This window comes from Tenrec ecaudatus, chromosome 14, assembly GCF_050624435.1.
Source record: "Tenrec ecaudatus isolate mTenEca1 chromosome 14, mTenEca1.hap1, whole genome shotgun sequence".
In the NCBI taxonomy this organism is placed as follows: Eukaryota; Metazoa; Chordata; class Mammalia; order Afrosoricida; family Tenrecidae; genus Tenrec; species Tenrec ecaudatus.
In genome coordinates, this window is record NC_134543.1 from 110,296,615 (window position 1) to 110,315,123 (window position 18,509).

The following is an 18,509-nucleotide window of genomic DNA, read 5'->3' on the forward strand; positions in this document are numbered from 1 at the left end:
CTCAATTCTATTCCACTGGTTTAGGTCAGGAGACAGATATTATTGTCTCATTTAAAAGATAAAGAAATTGAAGTTCAAAGATGTGAAAAGAAATTGCTTAAGGTCACTTGGTGAAGTGGGGGGAAGGGAGTTAATGGTTCCAACCCAATCTGTCTGACTCCAGCATTCATGTCACTTCATATATATATAGGAAGAAATGCCTGAAACTTTAACTAGAACTCTAAGTCTGGTGGCCCTCATGAAGAGATCACTGAAGATAAGTGTGGTATGGGAAAATGTAGTGAAAAAATCAGGTGGTGCATGGGTGTCCAAGAGATTAGTGTCTGGAGTCTTAAAACCTTGTCTTAGAACAAGCATCTAAGTGAGGTGTCAGCTAAGTCCACATGGAAGCAACACACCAGCCTCACCAGCCTGTGTGATCCAAGAATTGTAAATAATAAAATCCGAGATCTGAGGAGCATATTGCATTTGAACTTAAATTCTGATCACCCAGTTTGCAGAAGGCTGTGAGTGACAGTGAAAGTCCCAAATTCCCTTGCAGGGCCCCCGCTCGGGTTGAGCTTCCTGTGAATCCCCTTTGCGCACTGACCAGGGGTGTGAATCGCCTTGCCATCAGACAGAGTGCATTGGAAAGTGGATTAATACACATACAGTTACATTGTATTTAACACTGTATCATTTGCTCTCTCTTTGGACCCATGTTAAATTTGTTCTGGTTTTTATTACTTCCTGTTCTCTTTTTGATTGACGTTTTTGCTGTTTATTTTGCTATTCTTGGTGGGGTTTTTTTGTTTGGTTGTTTGTTTTGTGTTGCTTTTGCTTGTAGGTTTTTCTGTATATTAAATCCAGAATAGGTAGATTGATAGAGACAGCAACTTAATCGTTTCTTAGAGTGATGGCAGGGGAGGTTGGGGGGAAGTGAGGAGCTAATAATAATGAGTACAAGAAAGAAGGAAATGTTCTCAGATTGATTGTGGTGGTGAGTGTACAACTCCATTTAGTATGACTAAACTATTGAATTGTATGTGTGAATTATGTCAATGAAACTGTTAAAAAGAAAAAATGGGATAAAAAGAACTCTTGCGTCTATTATCTTCTTGTCCCTCCGAGTTCACTGATGACGTCTCTCCACAAATGCCTCCTCCAGATTCCCGTGGCAGGGTCACCTTGATCTCCCTTCAAGCAGCTCAAGCCTGACCTACTACGCAGGCAACTGAACAGCAGTTTTCAAAGTGAAGCATGCTCCATCATCCTCTTCCGGGGCTCCCTTGTTTCACTGAAGCAAGTGGGGAGATGTGCAAGCATGTGGCGCCTGCTTAGTCACTACCCTGGGCAACCAACAGGAATCTCTGAAATCCCCACCACCACCTACTGAGGAGCGACCCCATGCAGTGCCCAGAGATACTCAGTGAGATTGGCAACCGGCAAGGTTATGAAACAGCTACGTCTCCTGGAGCAATTTTTCTTCTTTCCGCCTTGTCCTTTTCATGTTGGGAGAAAAGGCTTTGTTGTTGAGATGCCTTCCCCAAATAGCAAACAGTTATTCCTTAGGGGAGCTCAGGCGGTGCTTAAAAGAGATTTCTCCTCTCCGGTATCCTTTGTAACATCCCCCATCTGCCTGCGCTCTGTCCTGCCTCTCCTACTCACCTTTGATCCTGGCCCATCCTTCATCCTTTCCTGTACCAGGCTCTGTTTCAATGGGACATTGCATAGTGCTTGCTACCTAGCCTCCCTTCTCATCCCATGGAATGGATGCTCTTTTGGCAAACATTCAGTGAGCATCTACAATGTGCGGTTGGCCTCCTCATTTCATTTCTCATCATTTCAATCGCTCCCAAATGGATATCCCTTTTCTACATTTCTCCCTGAGCTCATTTAAATCAGTCTTTCTATATCTCCATTTTCTTTTAAAAAAAACAAAACATTTTATTAGGAACTCTTATCACAATCCATACATACATCAATTGTGTAAAACACATCTGCACAATCTTTGCCCTAATCATTTTCAAAGCATTTGCTTTCCACTTAAGCCCTTTGCATCAGGTCCTCTTTTTTTCCTCTCCCTCCCCGTTCCCCACTCCCTCATGAGCCCTTGATAATTTATAAATTATGATTTTGTCATATCATGCCCTGTACCACGTCTCCCTTCACCCACTTTTCTGTTGTCCATCCCCCAGGGAGGAGGTCACATGTGGATCCTTGTAATGGCTTCCCTCTTTCCAACCCACTCACCCTGTACCCTCCCAGTATAGCCCCTCACACCCCTGGTCCTGGAGGTATCATCTGCCCTGGATTCCCTGTGCCTCCAGCTCCTATCTGCACCAGTGTACATCCTCTGCCCTATCCAGACTTGCAAGGTAGAATTCAGATCATGATAGTTGGGGGGGAAGAAGCATTTAGGAACTGGAAGAAAGCTGTATTCTTCATCGGTGCGACATCACCCCCTGACTGACTCATCTTCTCTCCTAGATCCCTCTGCAAGTGGATCTCCAGTGGCCGACAAATGGGCCTTGGGTCTCCACTCTGCACTTCCCCCTTCATTCACTATGGTGAGATTTTTTTGTTCTGATGATGCCTGATACCTGATCCCTTCGACACCTCGTGATCGCACAGGCTGGTGTGCTTCTTCCATGTGGGCTTTGTTGCTTCTGAGCTAAATGGCCGCTTGTTTACCTTCAAGCCTTTAAGACCCCAGATGCTATATCTTTTGATAGCCGGGCACCATCAGCTTTCTTCGCCACATTTGCTTATGCACCCGTTTGTCCTCAGCAATCATATCATGGGGTGTGCACCCAATGATATGTTTTTTTGTTCTTTGATGCTTGATAACTGATCCCTTCGGAACCACAAGATCACACAGGCTGGTGTGTTCTTCCATGTGGGCTTTGTTGCTTCTGAGCTAGATGGCCGCTTGTTTATCTTCAAGCCTTTAAGACCCCAGTATATCTCCATTTTCTAAACAGCATTCTCCACCCACTTGCCCAGGGGATGAGGTCCCTGTTAACTAGCCCTCTCCTCTCTGCCCTCAAGACAACCTTGGCAGCTGCATGGTATCGTTCTTGTCTCCCATGTAGGAGACCTAATTTTGATTCCTAGCTAATGCACCTCAAGAGAAGCCACTGCCTTTCTGTCACTAGTGGCTTACGTGTTGCTACGAACCCAGTTCGTGTCTGTGTCCTAGTGTGTTCTATCCATTTGATCCCCAGTGGGCCACGTGCAGTTCCCCTTCTGCATCTTACAAATCTTTGAATTCCTTAGTCTCACTCCACGTGTGCTTAGTCAATGTTCTGAGGAACACGTCACCCCTGGGTGGCACAGAATGCTGTCCATCCTAAGAAGAGGTTTCTTGCAAAGGAGAAGAACCAACTTCAATGCTCCTCGCCTAAGAAGAGTTTGAATACTCGTACTAAACATAGAGCAACAATGCTAACCAGACCTGTCTAGGGGGATCCAACCATCTGAGAAGCCTCACGTCCTTGATGCAAAGTAGGTTGGGAGGTAAGTTTGGAGGGGCAACCTTGATCAAGCCTGGATAAGCAATCTAACCAACACCCTCTTTCATTCACTTGGTCATTGAAGAAAGTTCCTAAGGAGATTGCCCATGTCCTAGGCATCGAGATGAGAGCTTGGGACCTAACAGTGAGCGAGACAAACCAGTGTTCTCATGTTACCGTCAGTCTAGCAGAAGGTACGGCCATTAAACTTGCAAATAAGTGAGTAAAGAAAAGAAGGAAGATGTGGATCCCTGTTAGCAGGAGACAGAAAGCGATAGGGTGGAGTGTGTGAGCGGGGTGTGGTACCAGGGACAGGAGGTGCCATCCAGCAAAGAACACTTTCCTAAAGAAGAAGCCACGAAAAGCAAATACTCAAAGTGACATTCCAGGCTGGTGTGCTGCAAGTGTGCACGGTCGAGTTATCCGAGTGCACACATGCATCACTCATGTGTCTGTATACATGCAGACGCACACACGTGTAAATGACTGCTGAGAGCGGTGCAGAGACACCAACCCATTGAGTTGTCCCTTCGTCCACATGGCAACCTACGCCTCAGTCACGGCCAGTGTGGCTTCTCTCGGGAGCAGACCAGTAGGTTATGAGCCTGTTGGCTGGTGGGGCTCTCACATGACTAGGATTTAAATCTCATCTCTGTATTTTTTCTACTTGCTCTGCTGGTAGGACTGTTTCTTGCCCCCTCAGATTTACACAGTATTGTGAGAACCCAATGGAGCACTTTGGAGACCTTCATCATTGTGTGGGTTGAAAGTAACTTTCTCAAACACGGTGTATACCAGCTCTTTAAGAAATCTAGAAGCCGCTTCCCATACCTCGTTGATTAACGGGATCTTTAGCTACGTAGGCAACATAGTCTGTCGTGTCCTAGAAGAAAAGGGAAATGGTTGCATTTAAAATGAATGTATTACACTGTGGGAAGACAAGAGTACATTTAGGGCATGATAACAAGTTAAGGACTTCAATATCACTTCTCCTGTTTAAAGGGGAACGGGGCAAAAGGGAATCTATTCTATACAATTTAACAATCTGGCAGTGTACCCTTTGCCCCGTATTTGAAGATTCAAATTTAGGGTATTTGAAGATTCAAAATTTAGAGGTACACCATGACATGAAACAGAAAAGAGACGCATGCAGGTCGGGAATTCGTCAGATCATGCATGCACAACAGACACAGATGTCGCCAGGACTGTGACTCTCTTGACAGTAGAAATACTAGAGGTTACACAGTCACCAGGTGTCATAAACTAGATTTGACACTGCGATTTCCCTGCTGTCCAGATAGACAGTGTGTGTGTCCAAAAATTTGTTGACTCAAAAGACTGTGCTCCATGGGTTTTGTGATTGCTACGGAAAGTTGGCTTAAGCAATGAGCAAGCTAAAAATACAAGTCATTGATTTGGGGGCTATATTGTTGGGGGTGATGACCACCAAGATGGTTCCGGGACAAACAGAAAAGAGGGGAAAATCACTTCCAAAAGAAAAAATAAAACAAAACATGAAAACCCAAGGAAAAAAATTTTTTTTAAGATGTGTTTTCGACATCATAAAGACAAAGCAAAAAGTCACTTGGTAAGTCTGACTTTTCTTGAAAAAAATTAAGTTGATGAATAATGAGATTTTCATAGTTAAAGATGCTTTTGTTATCTCTGATCTCGGAGGGCAAATATACGCAACATCATTTGCAGATGTGACGCAAGACTCCCGGGAGGGAAGACGCTGTCACCCGGCAGCCCACGTTTGGTACGTCTCTAAGGGCAATCACTTAGTGGCCCGCAATGAGTCACACAGGAAACAGGTCTCAGGGTCAGCATAACTTGTCAGGCTATTTTTAAAAATACCACACCTCAGTGAATTTCACTTATACCAGGAAAAAAAAGGTTCTATCTATAAATAAAGTCCTATCTACCTGCTTGATCTTATATCCATTCGGAAGCACAGCTATGGGGCCTTTGATGCTGGTTTTCGATGGAAAGGCAATCAGATGCCAACAATTCCATCTGTAGATGATGGGGAAAGAGGCCACCGGGGGCTGCAGACGTGTTTTTGTCATCCTTACAGCCATCTGCGACACTCCTGCCCTTCGAAAATGTGATGGCTGCGGGTCATTACAGAACACTTGAAGTGAGGCAAAGCTAAGAAAAGGTATTCAGGTTTGGCACACTGGCAACACACGATTGAATCAGAGAAAGCATATGGAACGACAGCGTTAACTCGTCCTCCACTTGATTCTGATGCCCGGCGATCCTTGCAGGACAGAGGGAAGCTGCCCCGACCTAGTGTTTCCAAGACGGAATCTTGATGGAAGCAGATCACCACAGCTTTGTCCCCTGGAGCAGCTTGTGGCTTCAAATTGCTGAGCATTCGGTTAGCAGGCCTGCATTTACCCCACTGGACCAGCATGCAAACCCATGGGCATAGAGTCAATTCCGCCTCCTGGCAACCTCACGTAGGGTTTCAGAGACCCAAATTCTGTGGACGAGCGGACAGCCTCATGTTTGCCTCACCCACAGCACCACCACACTCGCTTAGAAAGAAGCCTTCCCAACAACTGTTTTCAAGAGGAACAGAAGGAAAACCAGTAACCCTTTTTTTTAGAAGTGTGTAATGGTCAGAGTGAGCAAAAGTCAGGAGGGGGAGAGAAATGCTCAGGAGTTAAACATTTTTGGAAACCATTTGCGAATATACAGGTTGCAACCTTGGACCATAGGGACTGTTAATTGAGGTCTAAGTCCTTTTGCAGAAAACAAATATGAGCATTAGTAACAGACGTGATGAGTCGCTTATAACTTTACATGTATCGAAACTGCAAGGAAAAGACAGAGGCTTCCCCTTTCGAGAGAGGAGAAATGATCCCTGGTGGTACAGAAGTGAAGTGTTCAGCTGTTGACCAAAAGGTCCGTGGTTCAAACCCACCCATCTTTCTGGGGAAGGATTTCTACATCGGAAATCCAGTTGAACTCCAGCCTTGGTGGGGACGTGGAATGAACACTGGGCTGCTCACCACATAGTCTGTGATTCAAACCCACCGACTGGTCTTCAAAGAGGCTATCTGCTCCTATGAAGAGCTCCAGCCTCAGGACTGGCTCCATGGCAGTGGGGTTATGGGTTCTGCAGACAAGAGCCCTGGAGCTTAGAGAGGTAAAGACCAGGCCACTTATTCCGAAAGCTGGTACTACACCTTGCTGCCTCGCTGACCTAAGCCTGACCAAAAGAAGGGTGAAACTTCTTGAAGGGGATTTCTAATGTCATTTCTCCTGGCAGCTCCAAGTGTCTCTCTTAAATTCACTTCAGTAGGCTTTTTCTCTTCTATTGCCCAGAGAACAGGGTCCTTCTGAGCAGGTGCAAACTTTCCCAGAGCTGCCACCCATCCTCCACTGTCGGTACAGAGGCAGGATTTGGATGCGTTGAAAGGACTTGAGGCTTAGGAAGACAGTCTGAGAAGAGTGGGGACTTGGGAGAGATAAGATAGGAATATGCCGGGCATGCCTAGCATAAATGGGGATTTGCTCTTCAATCCTAAAGTGGCAGCAACCCTTGAAGCTGGAAAAGGGGAAATGCAAGGCAAGTGCCAGTAATTACTTGCCCCCCCCCCCCCCCGCTCCATTTACAGAACCTGTTTCAGTATCTTAGGAGAAGTATTTGAGTTCCTCCACGACTAACCGAGTTATATGGGTGGCGGGAGAGGGGGAGACGATGCTGGGTGTTGTCAGCCTGTAGCCCGCAGCCCATTCTGAGCTGATGTGGCTGCTGAGGCCAGACTGCAAGGCTGAATAGGTCCGAGAGAAGATCCAGTACTGCGCTGGGTGCTGTGGTCACCCTGCAGCTGCTACGCACCAGCCACCTTGGGTGCCTGATGTTTGCTGAGGAATCCACAATTGGCCATCTGTGAACTCTCTGGGGGGGGGGGGGGGCAAAGCTCTTAAAAAGGTGTGATTGACCTTTCACGGAGGGCATCTGGAAACGACTATTTTCATTTGCTGATAACTCTACCCAAGTTTGAAAGGGGAGGGGGTGGTAAAACCCCCAATGCATTTGACATGCTTGAATACTTTGAGGCTCTGGAAAAGAGACTCACAGGATTCAATGAGAAGGCAAGTGATTATTGAAGTATTTTTACGAATGGGCTAACCTCACTAGCACTTAGCTATGTGTATATATTCACATAAAACAAAGTCATGCCAACATGTAAATGGAGGAATTGCTAAGATAATTTAGATGCCTGTAAATGAAGCAGTGATTAGTGAGTAGCTTCAGAACTTTCTTTTTAGGATAGACACTTACTTTATTCTTTAAAATACCAGGTAGAAGGTTTAAAGTAAGTGCAAGCTTGGCTGAGATACCACCTGCTAGATTTAATTTTTATCACTGATCCATACCTCACTTGGGTTTTTGCATCCTATCATTTATGGGGCTAAATTTCATTCTTCAAATGGGAATGAGATAGATGGGACTGAGGGACCACAAACAACTGCTTGACTAAACGCCTTCATTTCTGAAAGGTATAATCTTTAATAATTCATGTTTTGGCAGAAGACTTGGTAAGACAGCGTAGGCAAGAACAAGATCTGCATCTGCCCTCCGTCTGTTCCCTTGACTTTAGCGATGCGCAGTCATCATGAGAGCTGTGTTCTGCCATCTTCCAACCTCCCATCTGCTTCCTGGCCTACAAGAGAGACCTGCGCCATCACAGAGGGGCACAGTCACCCTTCTGTTCCTTCAGTTGAGACAGACTGGTTTCTGATTCAGTCACAGACTCCCTGGTGTCAAAGTCCGGAACAGAAACAATGCAGTCGGAAGTCAGTGAGGAGCGTCCTGCTCAGTGAAGCACGGAGGTAGAGAAAATGCTCATGTCATTCAAAGGAACTGAGCAGCACGTGACCTCGTGATCACAGGATATTCAAATTTTCCCAGGAAGGAACCCAGCTGAGCATTCCCTCCAGGAGTTTCTGCAACCCGGTTCCTCATTGAGATTAGATTTAGTACTGACTGGCAGCCAGAATGGCAAATAGACTTCATTTACACATCAAGTCCACTAGACCAGTCAGGTCTGTCTGGAGCTCTGTGTTAAGAAGTCTGAGACAGGACTGGCCACACACACACATACAAGACACACTTGCAATCCATGACTTGGGTGCTATCACTGAGAAGCTCTGTAGGGGATAACTTTATGACTAATAACACAGCAAGATGTCATTAGTTCATCTACTAATCCAAACATTTTGAGATCACTGACAGGCACTATTGTGCCCAAATCACATTTTTGATTACTTACTGTATGTAGTTATTCCTAAAATAGAACACACTATTGAAAAAAGGGAAGGAGCGACTAATAGGGTTTATACAGAAGCTCTTTTAATACTTGCAACAAGAAATGTTATGAGTCTGTACTTACAGGATCCCCTCCAGAGGCAAATGAAATAGACTGCATGTGATGATTTGCAATAATCTGAAAAACATAAAACAAGTTAAGTTAAACAATGTACAATACTACAAATTAATGATCGACTTCAGTTATTTACAGCCTGTCAGCAAGGGGGGATATATTTATTTCCTTTGCTTCCCTTTGAGCATCACGCTGCCCACATTCTTATAAGGAGCATATTGAGAGATCCTGCCCACCTCACTGCCTTGCCCTTCCCACCTAGTTAACAGACAGCCCAAGCCTAGCCAATCAAAACATGTCGTCCCTCCAGATGTGGCCGGGCCAGTCTCTGGCTTTGGAAAGGACTTGAGATGGACAGTAAGAAAGACAGCAGCTCTTTCTGACATGAAGGCCCATGTAAGCCCGGAGCTCCTAGAGGTCTCCTTTGGTTTACCTACCGAAAACGACAGCTGCAAAATAAAGCTTTCCCTCTGGAGAAAGTCGGAGCTGAGAGTTACACATATAAAAGGGGTTGGGGGTAACATTTGCTTGAACCACTGCATTTCCATCCCTCTGGTGAATGAATAAACTAATTAATTAGGCATACCCTGGCTTGACTCAGAGCTCTATCATTCACCACGAGAACCTCGATGATAGCTCACTGCCCTCAAGTGGGTTTCGATTCGTTGTGACTCTGTAGGACAGGGTAGAACTGCCCCTGTGGGTTTCCAAGATTGAAACTCTTGATGGGAGCATAAAATTCGTTTTAATGAAAAAAAAAATTTGGATATAAACCTAGACTCCAAGTGAACTCCATTAATTACCTAAGAAAAATTTCTCTTTAACTTAGAATTGCTTGCTTAACGTCCGCATTATAGTAGCCAGTAATCAGAAATATGTTTGTCAAACTGTACTCAAGTCTTCTTAAGACACTAACTGCTCATTCTTTTGAGAGGTATTAATCTTCAAAATTTCAACACACTATACCTGATGATGCTATCAAGGGTGGTACTGATGGATTGACACTGAGCCCTCTATCACTGCTAGACAAAAATTACTATTTCTAATTGTATAGGCTTTGTTTCTTACAAAAAATATTTATTCAACTGTAATGGACCACTTGGGTATGCTCACTACCTACAGAATCCCAACATAATTTACTTAGACATCCATAGGGGATCAATCACCTAAGGAGCCTGGTGGTATAGTAGTTACAAGTTGGGCTGCTAACTGCAAGGTCAGCAGTTTGAAGCCACTGGCTACTCTGAAGGAGAAAGACAGGGCTTTCTATTCCTGTAGAGAATCACAGTCTCAGAAACTCACAGGGGCAGTTCAACTCTGTCCTATAGGGTCACTGTTCATTGGCATTGACTCAATGGCAGTGAGTTTGGGTTGGGGTTTGAGGGATCACCTACTGAAATGGGTCATTTACGCAAGCCAGCCCCTGCCTCCTACAGACCTTGGAAAGAGCATAAGAATGGTAAACCCGAAATAATAATTTAATCAGACAATACCTCCTCAAAGAGGAAGGTATATGTAAATTAGAATGATTTTTTTATCTTTACACCAGTACATTTGAAAAAAATAAAATAAAATGAGCAATTTCTAGAAAGAGACACCTGAACATATAAACTAAAATGATGCCAAGATCTACCTCAGAAAAAGATTCTGTCCAGAAGGTTCCACAATATATATGAGGGAATTTCTATCTTACATAAATGTCTGAGAACACAGAAAAAGGTTTAATGTAATACATTAGATTTTAGGATTACAGTACAAGGCAAATTCTAAAACTGAACAAGAGCTGCATTTTTTTTAAAAAGGTAAAACTATTGTGATAGGTAGGTTTATTGTGCCAACCTGGCCAGTAAGAACATGTGGGATTAATAAGGTTGTAGCTTGATAGGAGGGCAAAGGATAAATGGCTCTGTAAACCTCTCTCTCTCTCTGGTGATCAGACCAGCATGCGGTTGCTTTAGCTAGTTCTCAGCCTCAACTTGTGAACTGCACTACCTGTGGGGCACCTAACCCATAGATCGTGTTGCTAGGACTTGGGTTTCCTTCAACCTGCTGCTGATGTATACATTGCTTGAGCTTGGGACTGTTGGATCATGTTGTCTGGCTGACTGTTGGTGACCCACCCTGCTGTTTGCTGCCTGCGGTCAGACTGCCTGCGTAGCCCTACAGAACACTCAGCGGTCTGTTTCTTTGAACTTGGACCCAGCAGTCCTTGTGAGTTGAAGGACTTCCAGTATATTAACTGCTCCATGGAAGTGAGCTGAACTGAGCCCTCTGTACTGCTGTGTGGACGAATTAGCTGTTATATTCCTTTCTGCTGTATATCCGTAAAATCCTAAGTGTCCTGAGTATATCATAAGTATATCAACCAGATATCTGATTTAATAGTAAAAAGTTAAATATTCATTTTTAAAGTCATAAGGTTCCACTATCACTACTATTGTTTAATTATTTATATTTAATACTATAAAAACAAGAAAGAGCCAACAAACACTCCTTGAAGTAACTACAAGCTTTTCTTTCTTGTTGTGGTGTTTTGTTTTATCATTGGCTTGTTGGTGTTGTTGTTTTGTTTTATTTTGTTGCTTGGTTTTGCTCTGTCTTGTTTTTTTGCATGTTATTATCTCTGCAGGTCTGTCTAAATAAGATAGGCTGGATGAACAACCTGGAGGAGCAAACAACAGGACCGACAGTTCTAGGGGAGATGGGAGAAGAGGAGGTGGGGGGCGGGGAAGGAAGTGGTGTTAACAAACCCAGAGACAAGGGAACAACAAGTGATCCAAATCAGTGGTGAGGAGGGTTTAGGAGGCCTGGTAGGGCGTGACCAAGGGTAATGTAACCTAAAAGAATTACTGAAACCCAAATGAAGGCTGAACATGATAGTGGGACAAGAGGAAAGAAGGAGCAGACCGTCTCCTCTTTCTCCCAGATGCGAGGTCTCTATAGCAATCCCCTTCCTCCTTACTGCTGAACAGTGGTCCATAGTGAGAAGGTACCAGAGTTGCAAAATAACTCCCTAAAGTGTAAAAACCCACAGATGTCACTTTGTGGACGACAGTGCATCGGACCCAAGTCGTGATATATTCAATTGTCTCATATGCATCAGAAAGTTGGACAAGGAATAAGGAAGACCAAAGAAGAATCAATGCCCTCAAATTAAGGGGTTCATGCATAACCACAGAGCCACCAGATATGTGAGGGAGGCCGTCTCTGACTCCCCAGCACCAGGTGTGCCACCAGATAACGTCAGCCATATGAGTGGCACCAAGCACGCCAAGCAGAAGAACCACCTCGCTAAGATAAGATCAAAGTGCAGAGTAGATAAATGGCTACTATAAAACACTAATTTGGGGAAATGGTTTACTGCGTATCCATAGAAAAAGAATACAGCTCACATGGTTAAAAATTCTTAGAAATCCAGGGGGGGAAAAAAGAAATTTCCCTTTCCTGTTGAGGAATCAACAAAATGCCTACGGTAAAAAGCAGACTTAATGAACTTATGATTAACTATTCAAAGCTTTCTCCCTATGATCAGGAATGGGACAAGAACGCCCAGTCTCACAGATCGAACATGCTACCCAAGGAAGCAAGCATGCGACACAGAAATGTAAGTCATAGGGGCGAGAAACAAATCAAGCTCTCATTATTCACAGATCATATGGTCACATATTTTGAAATCAAAAAGAATCTAAGAAGGAATTATTAGAATTGATAAATCTTCAAGGTCATTCTTGCAAGATTATATATAATTAATTGTATTTCTATATGCTATCAAAACCAATTTAGATAGCATCATTTTAGGAGTGGGAACTATGTACAACAGGACTTTTATGAAGAATAAATCTAACAAAAGTCAATACTTACACAGTAAAACTTTAATGCATTAATGAGAGACATTAAAGGCATTAAAGATGCTTATAGAAATGTAGGGAGGTGCTCTGTTCATGGTTTCAATGATTTCATATTGTCAGAATAGCACTTTCTCCCAAAGTGATGAATAGCTTCAATAAAATCCCAATAAAATATTTTGGTTGTGAAAATGGATAAGCCAATATCAAAGTTTATATAAAAGTGGCCAAGACTATTTTAAAGAAGAAAAAGATAGCAAACTTATATTACTAGTAATTGAAATTATTTTGATTGACATCATGTAGAAACTACAGAAATGGGGAGTATATTGAGTGTTCCTGGCCTGGCAACTCCGTATCCACTCTCTTCTCTGGGCTCCCTGGGCAGCTCTCTCCACTATGGTAATTTGATGCTCTTGATATGATCCCAGGACTCATGCATGACATGTGGTCCTGCCTCTTCACTGCATCAGATCGGTGCTTCAGATGTCCCTGAAATTCAGTTACACTTTTGCTTTGTGGACCTAAGATATTTTACCAAGATTTTTCTGCAAAAGTGGACTCACAAAAAAGACTCATATCCTGAGTTTGGAATCCACCAGACTAAATCAAGATTTCTAAAATACTTAAAGGAACACTTTGTTCTAAAAACCTGGCATTCTGTGATGCTCACCTTCCCGACGTGATCACTGAAGACAAAATGGGTGCATAAGCAAATGTGATGAAGAAATCTGATGGTGCCAGGCTATGCAAAGCTATAGTGTCTGGGGTCTTAAAGGCTTGAAGATAAACAAGCAGCCATCTAGCTCAGAAGCAACAAAGCCCACATGGAAGAAGCACACCAGCCTTTGTGATCATGAGGTGTTGATGGGATCAGGTATCAGGCATCAAAGACCCAGAACAAAAAATCACATTGATGTGAATGAGGGGGAGTGCGGACTGGAGACCCAAAGCCCATCTATAGACAATTGGATGTCCCCTCACAGAAGGTCACAAGGAAGAGATGAGCCAGTCAGGGTGCAGTATAGCAGGATGAACCATACATCTTTCCTCTAGTTCTTTAATACCCCCCCTCCCCCATATCATGACCCCAATCCTACAAATCGGGCTAGACCAGAGCATGTACACTGGTATAGACAAGAGATCAGAATCCAGGGAATCCAGGACAGATAACCCCCTCAGGACCAATAATGAGAGTAGAGATACCAGGATGGTAGCAGGAAGATGCGGGGAGAGGGGGGAATATCCCAGTGATCTACATGTAACCCCTACCAGGGGAGTGAACAACAGAAAATTGGGTGAAGGGAGACTGCAGTCAGTGTAAGATATAAAAAGATAATACTTTATAAATTATCAAGGGTTCACGAGGAAGGGGGTAAAATGAGCTGATACCAAGGCCTCAAGTAGAAAGAAAATGTTTTGAAAATGATGACAACTTACGTACAGAAGTGCTCGACACAATGGATGGATGTATGGATTGTGATAAGAGTTGTAAGAGCCCCCAATAAAATGATTTTTTAATTAAAAAAAAGAAACTACAGAAATAACCAACACAGTTATGTATGCTTTACCATCAAAGAGATACTGCTGAACTGCAGAAAATATCTTTTCAAAAACTGGTGCTGGGGCAATTTATTATAGATGTATACATAAGAATGTTGACTCACTGCATCACGTATACTTAGTGAAATTCACACCAAGGCTTCTAGAAGCTAATTCATATAGGAGAACATGCTCTTAGCCATGAGATAGACAAGAATTTCAAAAAATGGTCAAAAAGAGCACTCGCCATGAAAGAAAACTCAATCAGACAATGTTAAAATTAAGAACATCTTGTCTTCAAAAGACATTAAGAGAATGAAAGGACAAGTCATAGAATGAGAGAAGATGTACACCGACAAAGAGTTGTATCATGCTCACTTCGGCAGCATAACATATACAAAAAGTGGAATGATACAGAGAAGGTTAGCATGGCCGCTGAGCAAATTTGTGAAGCATTCCAGATTTTTTTTAAAAGGGTGCCTGTATCCAGGATATATAATGAATTCTTATAAATTAGTAAGTAAAAACCAGAGAACACAAATATTTTAAATGAGCATAAAAGGTCAATATTCACCTCTCCAAAATGAATATCCAACAGATGTATAAACTTAAAAATAGTGTCCTATCTCACCAGTTGTCAGGAAAACACATGAAACTGCAATGAGTTATTAATTTAATATTATACTGAAAACTAAAATATAAAATATTGTCAGGATGCTTTCGTCAGGCTGAATGCAGAAGAACTGAACTCTTGTCCACTGTTAGTTGGAGTGTAATTTCATACAGCCACTTTGGGAGTTACTTGACCATGTCTACTAATGCTATATATGTCAGATATGTCATATATGTCATATGACCAAGTGTTGCTACTCCTAAATGCATAGCCATCAGAACTGTGTACATATGTGCATCAAAAGAGATGCTCAAGGAAATTAATAGCTGCCTTCTTCATCATAGCGCCAAACTAGGGAAAATTCCAATGGCCACTACAATAGTCAGTGCCCTACTCTACAGCGTGCATGTCATGCAACACCGTGTTTCTTGAGCAAGGGAAGCCTGCTTAATGAATATATGCGATATGGTTTAATTTATATAAACAAGCCAAGTAAGGTTATTCTGTTTGAAGTCAGCAGAGTGGATTATTTTTGAGGGAAGGAAGAGGATGTCACTGGTTGTCTGGGATGCTGGAAATGGCGGTCCTCTTGACCTAGACAATGAGAACAGATAACCACTGTGTTGATTGTGGCAACTAAATCACACACGTATGGGATGTACACGTTTCTATAGTTATGGAATACATAGGTTCTCAAACGTATTCGACCTGCCACCACCTTTTCAGGAAGAAAAAAATTTACTCAGCACTCCCCCCCCCAATTAAAAATGTTTGTACTATAACCCACAACACAAGATCAAGTGTAGGCATGGGCTTTTGTACTGCCCCCTAGGTCTTTGCAGCCCCCGTGCCCCAACCAAGGGCAGAAGCACCCACTGTGGGAAATACTAATGTCATATATGTATGCACATATTTCACTAAAAAAAATCCTAGAAACAAAAAGTCAACGTACAAAATCAATGTGCCTTCTGTCGGTCAGCAATAGCCTATATAACACTGCACTAAGAGGGGATATTACCTTTTACTAGACTTCTTACACATAAAACTAATGAGAATCATGTAAGTCTTTTTGGAAAATGTCATGATACCAGAACCGTTAGAAAAAGCCATCTTTATGGATAAGTGGACAATACTCTAAAGTCATTGACAACGCTGTCAACTCTCCCCATATAAATCTATACATTTCATGCTGTTCTAGTCAAAAGTCCACGAAAGTCTTCTATGGAAAATTTCAAACTGCCCCTCAAAGGCATATGAAAGAATTAATGTGTAAGTAGTGTTAAAGAAATTTTTAAAGAACAAATGTATTATTTTCCATGTCGGGAAGACATTCTGAAACTATGGAAATTAGAGTAGAAGGCCTAAAAACAGACACATGTATTCATGGACTTTAAATCTCTGATAAATGTGGCAACTCCAAATAGCAGCAAAAAATATTAATCAAATTAGTAGAATGGGCTGATTTAGCTATTTTTTTTATGTAGCTAACGTCTCTTGTGTCTTCTTAGGATACACTCAAAACAACTGATCTATGAAACACCTCTGATACCAGGAGAAGACAGATCAAAGATGATCCATGTGATCTTTGATATGAGGAAGATCCATCTTATCTAACACAAAGAAGATATTCAGAAAAATGTGAATTTGACTACATCATTTTAAACGTTTATAAGAGAACAGAGCCCTTAAACAGGACATAAAACAGGTGGGGAGCATATATTAGCAACCTGTAAAACAAAGTTTTCAGATATAAAGCATATAGAGAATTTCTACAAATCTCTAAGATAAACCCCAAATAAACCAGTTCATTCACTAAAGCAACATGCATGTGCGATAAACATATTGAAAGACGGTCAATGTCCAAGAACTAGACATTATGGGAAACAATATAAGATATTGTTAAATTTTCTGTTTCATAATTCATATATTCCAAGTTCTGATTATTAATTGATGCTTGCAGCTATTTCTTCTCATTTTGAGTTTTTCCCATTATCAAATGATGGTCTCAAAGACTTGGTTCCTACAGCCCGAACTCCATCCACATTATGTTCGACTTGACTTGGTGAAGCAGCTCTTCCTCGGGCATATTTTGGGTGCCTTTTGGCCCGAGGGGCTCACCTTTTAGCACTACATCTGACAAGGCTGCTTCTATTCATGAACTTTTCAATATCTGACAATGTGTCAATGCCATCCGTACGGTTTTCAGTGACTAATTTCTCTAAAGTAGGCAGGAAGAATAGCATCTCATTCATTAGCAAAATGGACATTGCAAGCTTGATCTTGAAGATATTGTCTGTGATAAGATAATATCATCCCCATGCAAGGAAATTCAGTCAATACCACTATTATTTAAATTTATTCATCAGCCACTAAAGGACTATAGTGATGCAGAAATTGAATAATCCGACCAGTGTCTTCAGTCTGAAATTAATCAAACAAGCAATCCAGATGCATTGATAATTATTGGCTGTTGGAAACAAAGAGGAAAGAAAACCTGTCAGAAAATATATCTGGGTGATAGAAACAAAGCTGGAGATGGCATGACAGAATTTTGCAAGACCACGGCTTCTTCATAGCAAATACCATTTTCAACAACACAAAGGACGGCTACACACCTAGATTTCTCCTGATGGGATACGCAGAAATCAAACTCTTCATTGTAGAGGAGCTAAAGCAAATGGAATAAATAATAAAGTCAAAGAGATGAGCAGAAAACTTCAACAGGCAGCATGAGAAGGCGAAGGGACACATAATGAAATGTGCAGAGACATCGCGTCTATGGGCAAAATACTGAATGATGCAGGCAACATCAAAAAATGATGGAAAGATTACAGAGTCACTGTACTAAAAAGAAGTCAACAATCAATCATTTCAAAAAGTATCAGATGAGCAAGAACCAATGGTACTATACAAAGAAGTGCAAGCTACACTGAAAGCATTAGCCAAAATCAAGGCTCCAGGATAACAGAATACCCACTGAAATATTTCAACAAGCTGAGCAAGTCCTGGAAGAACTCACAAGTCCATGAAATTTGCAAGACAGCTACTTGGCCAACTGATGGGACAAGATCCATTTGTTCTCATTCCAAAGAAAGATGATCCAACAAAATGCTCAAATTGTGGAACAATATCATTACTATCACACGCAAGTAAAATTTTGTGGAAAAGCACCTAACAACAGTTGTAGCAGTGCACTGACAGGGAGCTGCCAGATATTCAGGCTGGATTCAGAAGAGGAAATGGAGAAAGGGATATCATTGGTGAGATAAATCTTGGCTGAAAGAAGAGACTACCAGAAAGATGTTTACTTGGATTTCATTGACAATGCAAAGGCATTCAGTCGTAAAAATCATAACAAACTATAGTCTTGAACGGAATGGGACTTTCTGAACATTAGACTCGTGTGGAACTTGCGCATGGAGCAAGAGGAAGTTGTGAGAAAACAAAGGAATACTGCATGGTTTAAAAAGCCCATCGGTAGGCAACTGGACACCCCCTACTGAAGGGTTGTAGGGAGAGACGAGCCAGTCAGGGTGCAGGTTAGCAACGATGAAACGTATAACTTTCCTCTAGTTCTTAAAGGCTACCTCCCCCCACTATCATGATCCCAATA

At 42.3% G+C, this 18,509-nt stretch overlaps 1 protein-coding gene and 1 pseudogene across 1 annotated transcript in view; one reads left to right on the plus strand and one right to left on the minus strand.

Moving 5' to 3' along the window:
• SHC4 (SHC adaptor protein 4) overlaps window positions 1–18,509 on the minus strand; it is a 151,181-nt gene that overhangs the window by 31,796 nt on the left and 100,876 nt on the right. The window contains exons 5-6 of the mRNA XM_075530971.1: window positions 8,906–8,959; window positions 4,326–4,377 (exon numbers count right to left, since the gene is read on the minus strand). Coding sequence (XP_075387086.1) covers window positions 4,326–4,377; window positions 8,906–8,959 — 106 coding nt within the window. The remainder of the gene's footprint in view (window positions 1–4,325; window positions 4,378–8,905; window positions 8,960–18,509) is intronic.
• Window positions 14,656–14,750, plus strand: LOC142427039 (U6 spliceosomal RNA; annotated as a pseudogene).